Source organism: Ptychodera flava, chromosome 9 (genome assembly GCF_041260155.1).
Source record: "Ptychodera flava strain L36383 chromosome 9, AS_Pfla_20210202, whole genome shotgun sequence".
In the NCBI taxonomy this organism is placed as follows: domain Eukaryota; kingdom Metazoa; phylum Hemichordata; class Enteropneusta; family Ptychoderidae; genus Ptychodera; species Ptychodera flava.
In genome coordinates, this window is record NC_091936.1 from 15395712 (window position 1) to 15408235 (window position 12524).

Sequence of the window (12524 nt, forward strand, 5' to 3'; positions counted from 1 at the left end):
GTGGTGATTGTGGATTGTTTACTGGGAATTGGGGATGGATAGGTTAAAATTCCATGGGAAAACAAAGCCCCGCTAAGTGTGAGTTAGATAGCTACATGTATGTTTCATGTAATAATAACTTGCATGACAAGAAGACAACAAGATACAAGCAAAAGTATAATAATTATCGAATATGGGAAAATAATTCACAAACCCCAGTTAAAAAGAGAGGATACCCATTCATTTCATCAGTGCATACAGAACTAATTTACCTTTCACAATTATCTGTACATGTGTAATATTGGTATCTTTTCCCCACAGATGCAACGGCTTGGAGCATGATCAGTTTGAGATTGGGTCGTGCACGTCCAAGAATCCTTGTGAACCCAATCCTTGTCCCTCATTTGAAGTCTGTATACCTCACAGAAAAGTATGCCTGAGTACAACGGAATGTAATCAGTACATCTGTGGTAAGTCTGCCAGTGTCATCACCCTTGTTTTATGTCCCTCCAATGTAGGGCGCCCTCACAGTCCAAATTGTCATCTTGTGTCACGATGCTGAAGTTGGACTCAGTTTCGGATTCGGTTTCGGATTCGGTTTCGGATTCGAATAACTGAGAATATTTTTATATTTCCAGCTAATATTATTATTTTTTCGGATGATATGATAACTTCTGACACACAAGGAGATATTTTATCAAGATCACCTACCTGCACATGTAGGATGTATTTGCTACATGGTAATAATCATAATTTATACAGTTCAAAAAACAAAACACTTTACGCAGTAGTGCAAGAAACTGTAGGCATGATTACATCAGACAAAACTGCTGAAAATTATTCAAAATATACAACTTATGAGTAATTATGGGCATTATGCAGTTTGGACTATTCAAGTTAACTGTAGTACGCAAATGCATTCAATGCAACATTTATTACACAACATATTAACTGATAGTTTAGTCATGGAGTTTAGTATGATACATTCAAAATGAGATCTATGTAGCACAACATCAAACAAAACATTAGTATTACACCATGTGACACATATTGTGACATATAAACAAATTAAAGTATGTTTTTGTAAATGTTGTTTTCCTTGCTCGACACTTCCTTTCAAATTAAAGTGCTTTGAAGTTTTCTGTAATGTATATTTTTAACCATTTTAATCGTGAATTATGCACATAATTTATGCTGTGAAATATATACTACATATGCCAACAGGTAATCCATTGAAAACTTGTTCTCGACAACAAGTATTTATCTTTGTATACGAAAGTACTGTGGACTATTTTATTTTCACTGGAATTTATGTTAGCTGAAAACAAATTTTTTTGCCAGAGGTCCATATATCTTTCTTTCATGAATATGACTTTGTTTGTGTACCGTCTATTTACTGTCTGTTCTGTTCTGTTTTGTGTCTATGTTTACAACTACAGTATTGTCTTACGAATTCTGACCTACTGTCATTGGATTATGGATTGGTATGATTGCGATTATTTCATTGTTTCACTGTGATCTTATTTTCACTTCGTCTAGTGTGATTGGATTTTATTTTAGCTGAAAAAGGGTCCAGCGGAAGTAACGAAAATATATTCCAAGTGAAAATAAAGTATTCCGCAGTAAAACAAATTGGCTGAAAATATAAAATTTCTTTCAGTCACTCGAATCCGAAACCGAATCCGAAACTGAATCCGAATCCGAAACCGAGTCTAACTTCAGCATCGTCTTTTCGTCCAATGTAGAGCTCCCCCACAGTCCAAATCTCATTTGACTTGTTTGATGGGTGGTATACGATCCAGTTGCTTTTGAATTTAATTTTGCCAGCACTCTATTACATTGTGGTGTTCATCGGGCTAATATTTATTGTATTGACAGTATTTCCACTCTCACAATGTATGTCGTGAAGTTGTATCACTCTCTTTCATTGAATACTCTAACATCATTGTCACCCTTACAGTGTCATCCAGCATGAGTTGTGCTGGCCAACTGCATGAGCCAGTGTGTGACACAGAAGAGAGGGAACATGCTAATTTATGCACAATGCTCAGAAGAGGGAAGAAATTAGCATATTATGGCAGATGCCAGGTGAGGCTTTCTTTAAAACTGAAGTTTAGTGTATTGAGATGGAGTGTTTTGTAATAAGTTTTTCCGTTTATAGAAGTCAAATGTGGTTTAGGTTTCTAAATTCACAAATAGGTAAATATTCTTTAAACTGCAAAAAATGGTATGATGTGTTAAGTTTTTCAATTCTGTAGTTGTTATTTTTGGGTTTGAAATCCTCAATAGAAGGGAAGTGTGATTAAAAAAAAAAGAAATCTTATTGGTCTGTAGAGGGCGTGCCATGAAGAGCTGTCTGTGACTGTGTGTGGTCAGAATGGTGAAACATACATCAGTAAATGCGCTGCCTGGAGTGACAGGGTGACAATTGATTATTTAGGTCATTGCCAAGCCGTAGGAAAACTATCAGGTACGGTAATTCATGATTAAATAATGTCAGTTTTACACACAATACAGAGAATGTATCTAATTACATTTACATTTACAAATAGTGTAGAGATATGACTAATTATCAGTTAACTTGCTATAGCCAATTGATATTATCATTGTTAATTGCATAATATTGTTTGCACTCTCCCCCTTTGGTGACCTATGACATGAAGATTTACCTTGAACAGTACCTTAAAAATATCTGGTGAGAACTAGTCTGTATTAAAGTATTGAACACATTCAAACAAAATGTCATATTTTCCATATCAGCAAGGACTTAGGACACCCTTATTCTTGAAGGGAGGATATTCAAATGTCAGTAACTTTTCCGAAATCAAGTGCTTACTATAATGTCATCCCTTTTTTGTTTTCAGATGAGGAAGTGAGTGCACGCTGTTCTACAGTGAAGTGTCCAAAATGGAACAATCCAAGTTGTGTCGGCATAACACCTCCAGGTGCTTGCTGTCCAATATGCGGTAAGAAAATAATTATCCTTTTCTTTCATTTGAGTAAATAAGGCCACTATATAAGTGAAAAAAATAAAATAACATCTCGCACTAAGTAAAACCGACTGTAGATCAAATGTTTCAGTAGGGATATTCCAAAACCTGTTTCAATTTGTAAGTCAAAATTTTACCAGCTATGTTCACCTTATCATTGTCAAGAATGAAACTGATCATATTGTCAGTGTTTTATCCTTTGTAGAAGTAATTTGCAAAATTTGGTTATTGAAGTCTTTAAAACTCAGTAATAGGAGTTTAAAAATTCAAAGGCATGAAAGAATTAAGTACAATTTACAGAATCCACTCAATTTCCAGATTCTTGATTCGGTATAGGAATGGTTGAAAGTTCTACAGAGGAGAGTTTGAGCAAAAGTTAAAGTGTTTCACTTTCGAGGCACATACTACCTTAAGTGCATGAAGTCATGAACGTATTTTTCGCAATTTTTATCATTCCCGCTATATGTTACAATTTGGCTTGGTGCCAATGACTTCTTTAACGGTAAAATCAATGTGTTGTTTTTAATATTTAATTTGAATTTTGACCCTGTAAATCTGGTTGACATTTTAAAATTAGGATTGTGAAAGTGAATTATAGACTGAGGGAGGAGGATGTTGAAAAATTAACAAATGACATTTGTTCATCTTTTTCTATTGCAGCTGGACAATTGCGCATTCTTTATAGTACTAAAGTAACCAATGATGTAGCCGAAATCTTAGAGGGACCGGTCACAGTCTTTGAAATAATCTCGCAGCTTCGAAGACATATTTCTGTGGTATGTATAGATATTACTGTTAACTCACCTCCATCAGCAGTCTTACGGGAATTTACTGTACAGTTGAGAGTGCCAGCCAGAAAATTTCACCTCAGAACACAGTAAAATAGTTTCAGTCAACTGTAACCAGCTCAGTGTTTTGCCTCATATCAGCATCTAAATAGCGCCCTCTGTGGTTGCACCATTTTTCAAATATTCATATAATTTATGCATGAGGATTAACTGAAAAATGTGTGACTTTTTGAGGAAAACAAATTCTGTAGCAATGAAAATTTTGCCATCTTCAGAACAAAGTCCGTACACCAAGATTGTCCAATGTCACACAGAATGCCTCATCTTCAAACCACAGTTGCAGAATGTTGATATTTATACGCCTTGAAAAAAGGAATTTCACAGATGCTGCAGTCTGGCCATTTATTTCTTCACCGGTGTCATGTACAGGCCAAGCATGACCTTGAGATTGTCAACAGACAACCAAGGAAGCCGGAAACATGAACACAGCCCATTAATCATGGCTTGAAATATTTATCTCTGATAATTAATAATTGTCACGTCTTCTTCCCTGGAGCAAGACACCTGCCAGTCAAAACGCCGCGATCACAATTGAGGCAATTACCAGCTCCAGGAAATATTAGCTGCATGAAAACAACATTTTTATCTGACATCTTTTTATTTGTACCGTGTAATTGTCATTGCAGGCGGAATGTGATCTGTATGGCTACCTCAGCATAGAGGGTGATATAGTCGTGTTAGTTGTACCCATTGTACAAAATCCCACCGATTTACAGGTAACAAAGAAGTCTTTCTTGTTTAAAGATGTATTTTCTTATTTGTGAAGATTAATTCCACCATTTGTAGAATAGCTTTTAGGCACAAGGAAAAGGTATTGTTTCTTACTGTCGCGTGCATCGATCTAGACTAGCCACGTCAGCCCTGTTTTAATCTGTTCACTTTGAAAATGTACAAGTATGAAGTTGCAGCATGCTGTTACAGTGAAATAATCGTTGTTTGTCTCACTGAGTGTCAGAATCACCACTGCATGTTTAAACGTAGGTTGTTTGGATCTTGTGAACCTCCAAAAATACCAATGAAAGAGAAATAAAACGGAACCACACAAAGTTCGTGTTTTTTTGTAAGAGAAAATTTCTAAATCTAGGATGACAAGCAAACCTAAAATTGTTTTTGGACTCAAGGAAGTCTTTGTGATTAGTATTGATATTCTGCTGGTAACTGCTTGCCCTTTGACATTGAAGATATAGAGCGTTTGAAATTTGACCCTACAAAAAAGTCAAACATGGTACCCCTCTTCAGATAGCTGAACATTTTAACAGCTGTTGAGTTTCTTTGAACGTTCATATTGGTCACAGTGAATCATTAAGCCAATGTTTACTTTATGCTGTGCTCTCCCTGGCCTTTCGAAATTGTTAGTAAATTTACGAATTGGGTTCAAAAAATATTAGTAAGCACAAATTATGTTATTCTGAACCCACCAACTTTCAACAAGCACTTCTGGTACTCAATAGATGATTTTAAGGGGATAGAAATGATGAATGATTTCATTATAGACAAAAGAAAATGAAAAATCCCTTTTTAGTTTTTTTGACAATGAACACTCATATTTTGATACGCATTTCAAAAGATTTATTGAATAACACAGTGCATCATGGGTCATGAATGCTTGTAACATTGAAATTTCTTCCTTGTCTCAATAAAGTGTGTAATTTTGGTCAACGGCCAATGATGTTATTCAATTACTCTATCTTTATTACACAGCATAATATGTTCAAGTATATTGTGACACAAATCATAACTCCCTTTGTGTGTATGAGTGGTTGATGATTATTATATATATTAATTTATGAAGCGGTCATTAATATTATCAAATATTATCAGTTCACAATTTAGATGTTTGCACAAGTTTTAGATGCTAGAAAATCTGTCCCCTGTTTTTCATATTTGGAAAGCTCTGTTACTTTGAAAGTATGACGTCATCCATAGGTACTAGGTGGTGCCTCTATAGCTGCAGTCATTATGCCATGTTCATCTCTAAAATTCTTTTTAAACAACCACTGATCAGAACATTTGGCAGTCTGTGGTTTCGCACAAATTTTGTCTCATCTCAATCAAATTTAAGTACGCAAACTGAGACTGGTGATCCTGCTAATGTTTTCTTAGAGACAGTTACACTTTTAAAACAGAGACAGTTACACTTTTAAAACGCTGCAGATGATCGTCATTTATTTTTTTGTCTGGATAAACTTTTTGGTCATGGGACTGTGTACAGCATTTTCTCTGGATCATAGAAAACTATCAGTATTCATAACATTTGCTGAGACAGTTTCTTGTAAAATATTTTGAAGGAAACCTATTAAAATTGGCAAACTGACTGAAAAATTCAATTTGCAGATCGTCAAATGACAAATCTATGACATCTACGATTTCCGGCTCGCTTCCACCTCCATGCACAGAAAAACACTTGCAGTACATGTTCAACCATGCGCGGTCCGGACTGCAGTTCTGCTGTCTTTCAGGCTGACTGTTCTTGATCTCTTCTAGCTCGGCGGTTTCATTGTTTCGTATTTTTTTCACATCAGTTGCGGTTTTTATGCTCAACTTTCTTTCCCAACTGGATACTATCAATCCAAAGTATTTGTAACTGCCCGCTTCCCTCGATCCACTTCAACAGTCCATTCGGAAAGTTGACAGCATGTGAGTGTTTGGGTGTCTCGAAACTACCGTAATGGGGTGGGGTGGCCGGTGGTAATGCATGACACACCACTATGAGATTACAAGACCCGGGGATCTTGAAACCTTTTCGCGCATGCTCATATTATCACAGGTCAAAGTCCAAAGCCAGCTATCACCATGTGTCGATGCGCCAATGATAGGGCAGCGTAGGTTTTGAAAGACGAGATATGACAGTATTTCCCCGGAATTCACAATCTTGACCAAAAATCAGGCTTCAAAAATAACAAAATCGTTCGTAAATGGCCGATCGAGCATTCATTTTTTTTCGTAAATTTCTTTTTGTTCGTAATTTACGAAAGTTAAGAACGACAGCGAGAGCACAGCTTTATGGTAGTTTAGTGTGGTGGTCAAGATTTCTGTTTCATCATCGTAATTAATTTTATAACTGATGTCAAATTTTTTTGATGGTTTCCAGGTTGATGCGTGTAACAAAGAAACGTTGAAGTTGGAGTCTATTATCAACTCTGGGAGTCCGGTAGAGTCTTCCTTTGTGCAACTGTCGGGTCTGACGGCAGCTTTCGCAAAAACGTCCGTCGTGAACATTGTCAGCAGCTCCACATGTCTGCAAATTTCAAAATCTGTTTTAATTTTACAATTTTTTTTGCTTCAGTGGTTTTACTTTCTGTTCTGGAAAAGGTAGCTGGTACTGTTTGGACCACCTAGGGGGCCTGGTACTTGCAAGGTCACCTAGGAGGCCCACCTAGATGAGAAAAAGAATTATCTATTTTATCCTTTAATGCCTGCTTTTGTTTGCCAGAACACACAAAAAGTACTGAATTATGTACACCATGTCTCGGATATAAAATGACTTTTTTTACAAAGCTTGTTTAAGATGTATAGATGGAAATTGTGTGCCTTTTCATCAATTTATTTTCCCATTGCAGTTCTGTCTATAGCGTTGAATGCTATGGCACAAAATAGCTCTATGTAACAGGCAGCTTCTATTGCCATGTTGTGAAATGTGTCCTCCATCCTTTTCTTTTTGTGAATAGTAAGTCACTTCCAAGAGGGCACTTTTTTAAGGATGGGAGTCCTTTTTATATAACAAGAGCTATCAGACTTTTTTCTTCCAAGTTTTAACTGTTCTCGCCAAGCGAAGTCATGATGTATTTTAACTCCTTTCATGACTGGCGTTCCACTTCACTTAAGTGGGACAAAATTATGATGAAAATGTTGATATCGGATATAATACCTTTTGACAAAAAATGAAACATAAAAGTAACTGAAATTTTTAATTTAAAAAATCAGTAATCCATTGGCTATTGTCGTAGTCTCGTATGGTTGTTCCAGACCAGTCTTTCTCCATATTAATCTTGCTTGAAATACAGTATATCTTTTATAAAATGTTAATTTATGATAAATTATATTAGGAAATTATTTGTTGACCCAGGGGCCTTGTGATTGATTCTTGTGTAATGAAAGATCAAACAAAAAATTGTGTGTTCTCAGAACAAAATCTAAGTTCTTATCATATTGTGTGTGTATAACACTCCAAAACAGCTCAACAAAGACATTTTGAACTAAAATTGTTGAAAAGGTTATGAGTACAATGTGCAAATTATTTGAGAGAATCTCTTGATTATGAAGCAAATTGATGCAACAGAAAGGCAGTGTGTTTTTAAAATGCATGCAATGTCCTGGGACAAAAGTGGCTTTTTTATCATATTGAGAAAGAAGTTTTTGACTTCGAATGGAAAGCATGGTATAAAAGTATATAGTCTTGCTCACTCATAACTAATGTCAAAACCTTAAAGGTCAGCTTGGTGTATTTTAAGTACAAAACTGCTTGAGATTAATTTCAGATTAATGTAAGGGGCTAAAGGTCAGCTTTGCATAAATTAAGATGTGTTGATGCAATAGCATCATGTCACTTAATTAACATAAGTTGATTTTTATATCAGACAGAGCTAGAGTGAGTATTCAGTCATGACGCTGATAAAATGAAAATCTGCCATATTTTTTCTGTAGCATTAACATAGCAAATATTTCAAATAACCAGTATGATGTGTCAAATATATACCATGTATGTATGGAAGTGAAAATCATCGTGTTTTGACCTCTGTTTCAATTCAAAATGGACCAAGCTCAATAGAAGACTTAGATATTTTTTAAACTTACCTTGAAAGGGAGGTATAGGGGCAGGGGTAGGAGGGGAAATAGCAAAAACAAGTATGTCAGTTCTACCTATAACTTAATAATGGAATGGACCAACTATGATAGAAGTAATTGGAATATTCCAGAAGATTTTTAACTTGAGGGGATTAGATTTCAAATGTGTCTAAAATTTGACATTTTATTTTAGTGACTATATTTCATCAGAATTTCAACAAACAAACAAACAAACAGGGTCTTATTATATATGCATAATGGTGTGTCTTATCAGTAATTCTTCCTTAATTTTTCACGGGTTGCCTGTCTCGTATGTTTTATCACTGCTACAATAATACTGTATGTGCCATACACTGTTTGTTGTGATATTTTTCTTTTTACAGTGCAGAGAGTATTGACGCATTTTAATGTAGTATATGGATAAAGAGTTGTGAAAGAAATGTCAATGTGAGACTTCTGTACAAGACACAGTACTTGCTAAAATATTGACTGACTTGATCTCGATTGGCTTGCTCTGATTTTCCATTTTCAAAGATCTCTGTCTTCATTTTTTGAAAGTGAACAAGAAAATGTTGTAAATAGCAAAATTCACTTTTGTTGGCTCTCTGGAAGTTCGAGTCAATTCATGGCGAGTTATCCAGTCAGTGAGGGTATGGGGGGAGGAGAGAGATTTCCTACAAAATCTGCTGGAGGAACAATGCAGAGAGCCCCCAGCTTGTGTTTTTATTTGTAGCTGTAAATTATGGTCAACAACTCTGTCACCCCGAGGTCATAGTTCACAGGTCAAGTCACAGCTTAGTAAAAAAGGAGGGTGGGATGATTGCACCAGTTGAATTTGGGGAGGGGGGATAGGATTGAAGAATTGGGACCTGCCCTCTCTGTGTTGGAAACACACAAAAAAAGACTGTACATCGACATGTATATAAAGATGACTTTATAACGTTATTTTCAACAGTAAATGCTTTAACTATATAGTGTCAAGTTATAAGGATCAAATAAAGATCAATCGAGTGATCCTATCAGGGTCATTCCCTGTGATAGATCTCAATAACAGGCAGAGATCGTTTCAAGATGAGCCTTTCCTTTTTATTTTTAAAGAAAATTAAGATACAAAATTATTTATAGCAATAATGTTATTTGCGAGAGTTTTATTTTTTCAAGAATGTTTTCTTTGCCAGCGATGATGAAGAGCAGAGTTGCTTTTCAAAATTTTGTTTCTTGTTGGCTAGAGATGCTTGGCATTCAAAGAAATGAACTGTGTTGTTAATGTGTGAATTGAGATATGGTTTGTATCTCCTTCACAGAAACATCACAATAAATTGCCCTTGTATTGTACAATTTATTTTTATTACAAAAAAGGAGAGAAAAAGAGACTGCTTATTGCAACCTGTGTACAGTTTAGAAAATTATATTTTAGTTTCTAGTAGAGACTGTAGCTTTTTATTGTATATTGTATATAAGAGAGAACGCCTGATTCCGGTTTTAGAATCGTGGCATGTGACTCATTAGATGGGACCTGATTTTGTTACTATTTTTCAACTGTTCTTTTTAATTTCCATGTGATGGTAGATACAGTGAGAACATCAAAGTTTCGATAAGACCATTTTAGAAAACTACATATTGTTCGTTACATCAAGTCATGTTTTTTTCCACACAATAGCTGTCAAGAAAAAAAAAATACAATAAATTTCGGCTTATTCAGAATGAGTTTCTGTATTTAAATGAAACACTGTTGTTGTGAGTATTTCTGCAAATTGTTTTCGATGTTTAGGAATCTAACATGTTCTACAGTGATTCTGGTAAAGCCCGGACACCATTCACCTAGTTTCTGACTTGTGCACAAATGTGATGAATTCAACAGATTCTGTGTATACACAGTAGAAGATGCTGGTGTTTATTTTAGAACCATTGCAGTCTGTAAAACAGGATAATACAGAAAGTTATTGCCATGGATATGGACCGAGATTTTATCAAAATGAAACTTTGGTGACCCTGTGTGTATGTTCATCAAGGAATTGTCTGATAATGTTTTCCTTTAAGTCTTAGCACTCCAAACTTAGCAACTGTGTCCATCAGCTAATAAGATGACCTTTGACATTAGAAACCTCCACGCTGTAGTCTTCCAAGGGTCAAAGGTTAATTAGCCCTCCATTGGACAACTCATTTCTGCAGGTGTTGAAGCACAGTGCTGATCAGACAGGCCTTGAAAATCTTTTTTTCAAAATCATGAAGCAGGATTATTTTTGTTTACAACCTCCACTGACTGTCCGTTAGTTCAATATTTGTCAGGCACACTGTCGAAAAAAACTGACATGGTCAAAAAGTTGGTCTTGAAAATTTTTTTCCTGTGAAATTGGCCTGAATGGCCATCAATTTATAAACATGTCTCCGTGGTTTATTTTTGGACACTAATGATTTTCATGGCTATGTTTGATCAATACTGTACTGTACTGACTTCAAAGCTGTTGCCTCGATCTGGTCACTGGTCTTGACCACAGTTAAATAGGTTATATATGCATTTGTAATATATTATTTTATGACACCAGAAAGAGTCTGATTATGTGTAAGTAAGCGTCGAAACTTAAAAAGTGCAAAAAGTATAATGTCTGTGTGTTGACCCTGCGGAAAGCCAGAGTCAACTTGAAGTTGTGTATGGTTTTGATTTCAGGCTGAGATCACAGTTTCAAATATAATGAAAATAAAAGAATAAGCTCTTTGTACATACAACAATGGTGTGTTCATGATTTTTCTAAGTGACACTTGAATCCAGTCTGTTCTCAAACATTCAAAAAGTGTCACGTGATTCACAAGAAAATTAAGGTAGAATGTGCCTGGGAAACAGGTTTTAAGCCTCAAAATTTTATAATACGTTTCTGGCCCACCACATTGCGTATTTTTGTGAAAATCGCAAATTTAATATACCCAATGGAGTTAAGTCGGGGATGGCGGCCATTTTGAATCTTGCTTTCGAACAGTAATACTAGAATTCCTCTATATGGAAAGTTTTGTGTCTTTCACTTTTGAGGCGCATCTGGCGCATGCTGCTTTAACTTTGCCCAACGGCAGAATGCCCCTGGTGTCATTTTGAAAATTCTAATATTGAAAAACTAAGCCAAATCAATTAGAACGGAGAAAGAAGGCATTTTTGAATTTGAAGTGGAAGTTGTGCGAATGTTTAGCAAGGCCAGCTCCGATTTATAATTCAATAGTGACATACCCTCTATCTCTCCCCTCAGCTTTTAAGGGGATAACGGTTTCTAGAAGTTTTATTGGGCAAGAAGTGTGACCATAGGCAGTTTGAGGAGGGGGTCTTCCATGGTGACATTAATATTATTACTTATGAGTATTTACAATTAAGTATTTACAATTAAGTTTTTGTCCTAAAAGCTTTCTGTTACTAGCAGATATCAAATATATCACTAAATAGCTCGGCATGATTTTGCAGTCAGCCATATACAGAGAATTTTTTACAAATCATGATCAACCTACAAAAAAAATATTAATCATCCCGCTTTTTTTCATCATAAACTTAAATGTGGAAGGTCCAAAAATGTATGAGGCTAAATGACAGAGTCGTAGCCTGCCGCGAAGAGGGAGTGGCAGCAGCTACCCCCCCCCCCCCGAATTTCCACACTACCAACATGTAAATCTATGTAAATTACCCAAATCCTAGCTAAGCTAGGTTCTGCCCCCACCCCCTGGCAATGATGTGGTCAGGCTACTGCCCTGGATAAGAAAGTACTAGTATACACAAGGCACGAATAATATGGCACAAGGCACGAGCTTGCTTTAAACCACTTGGACTGTTTGTGGTATAAGCTTATGCAAGCTGTATAAGAGAATGTGCAAAGTCGTCTTGTACTTGACTGTCTAGCATTGGCCTATTGTTAAATTTAACGTGCTTGGCCTTCTCTAGATCTCT

At 35.9% G+C, this 12524-nt stretch overlaps 1 protein-coding gene across 2 annotated transcripts in view; it reads left to right on the forward strand.

Moving 5' to 3' along the window:
* LOC139140118 (reversion-inducing cysteine-rich protein with Kazal motifs-like) overlaps positions 1 to 10329 on the forward strand; it is a 64046-nt gene extending 53717 nt beyond the window's left edge. For both annotated transcript variants that reach the window (XM_070709152.1, XM_070709153.1), the window contains exons 19-25: positions 301 to 449; positions 1940 to 2067; positions 2314 to 2449; positions 2844 to 2945; positions 3630 to 3745; positions 4444 to 4533; positions 6909 to 10329. In XM_070709152.1, coding sequence (XP_070565253.1) covers positions 301 to 449; positions 1940 to 2067; positions 2314 to 2449; positions 2844 to 2945; positions 3630 to 3745; positions 4444 to 4533; positions 6909 to 7133 — 946 coding nt within the window. In that variant the 3' untranslated portion in view covers positions 7134 to 10329. The remainder of the gene's footprint in view (positions 1 to 300; positions 450 to 1939; positions 2068 to 2313; positions 2450 to 2843; positions 2946 to 3629; positions 3746 to 4443; positions 4534 to 6908) is intronic.
* The last annotated feature ends 2195 nt before the right edge of the window (positions 10330 to 12524 follow it).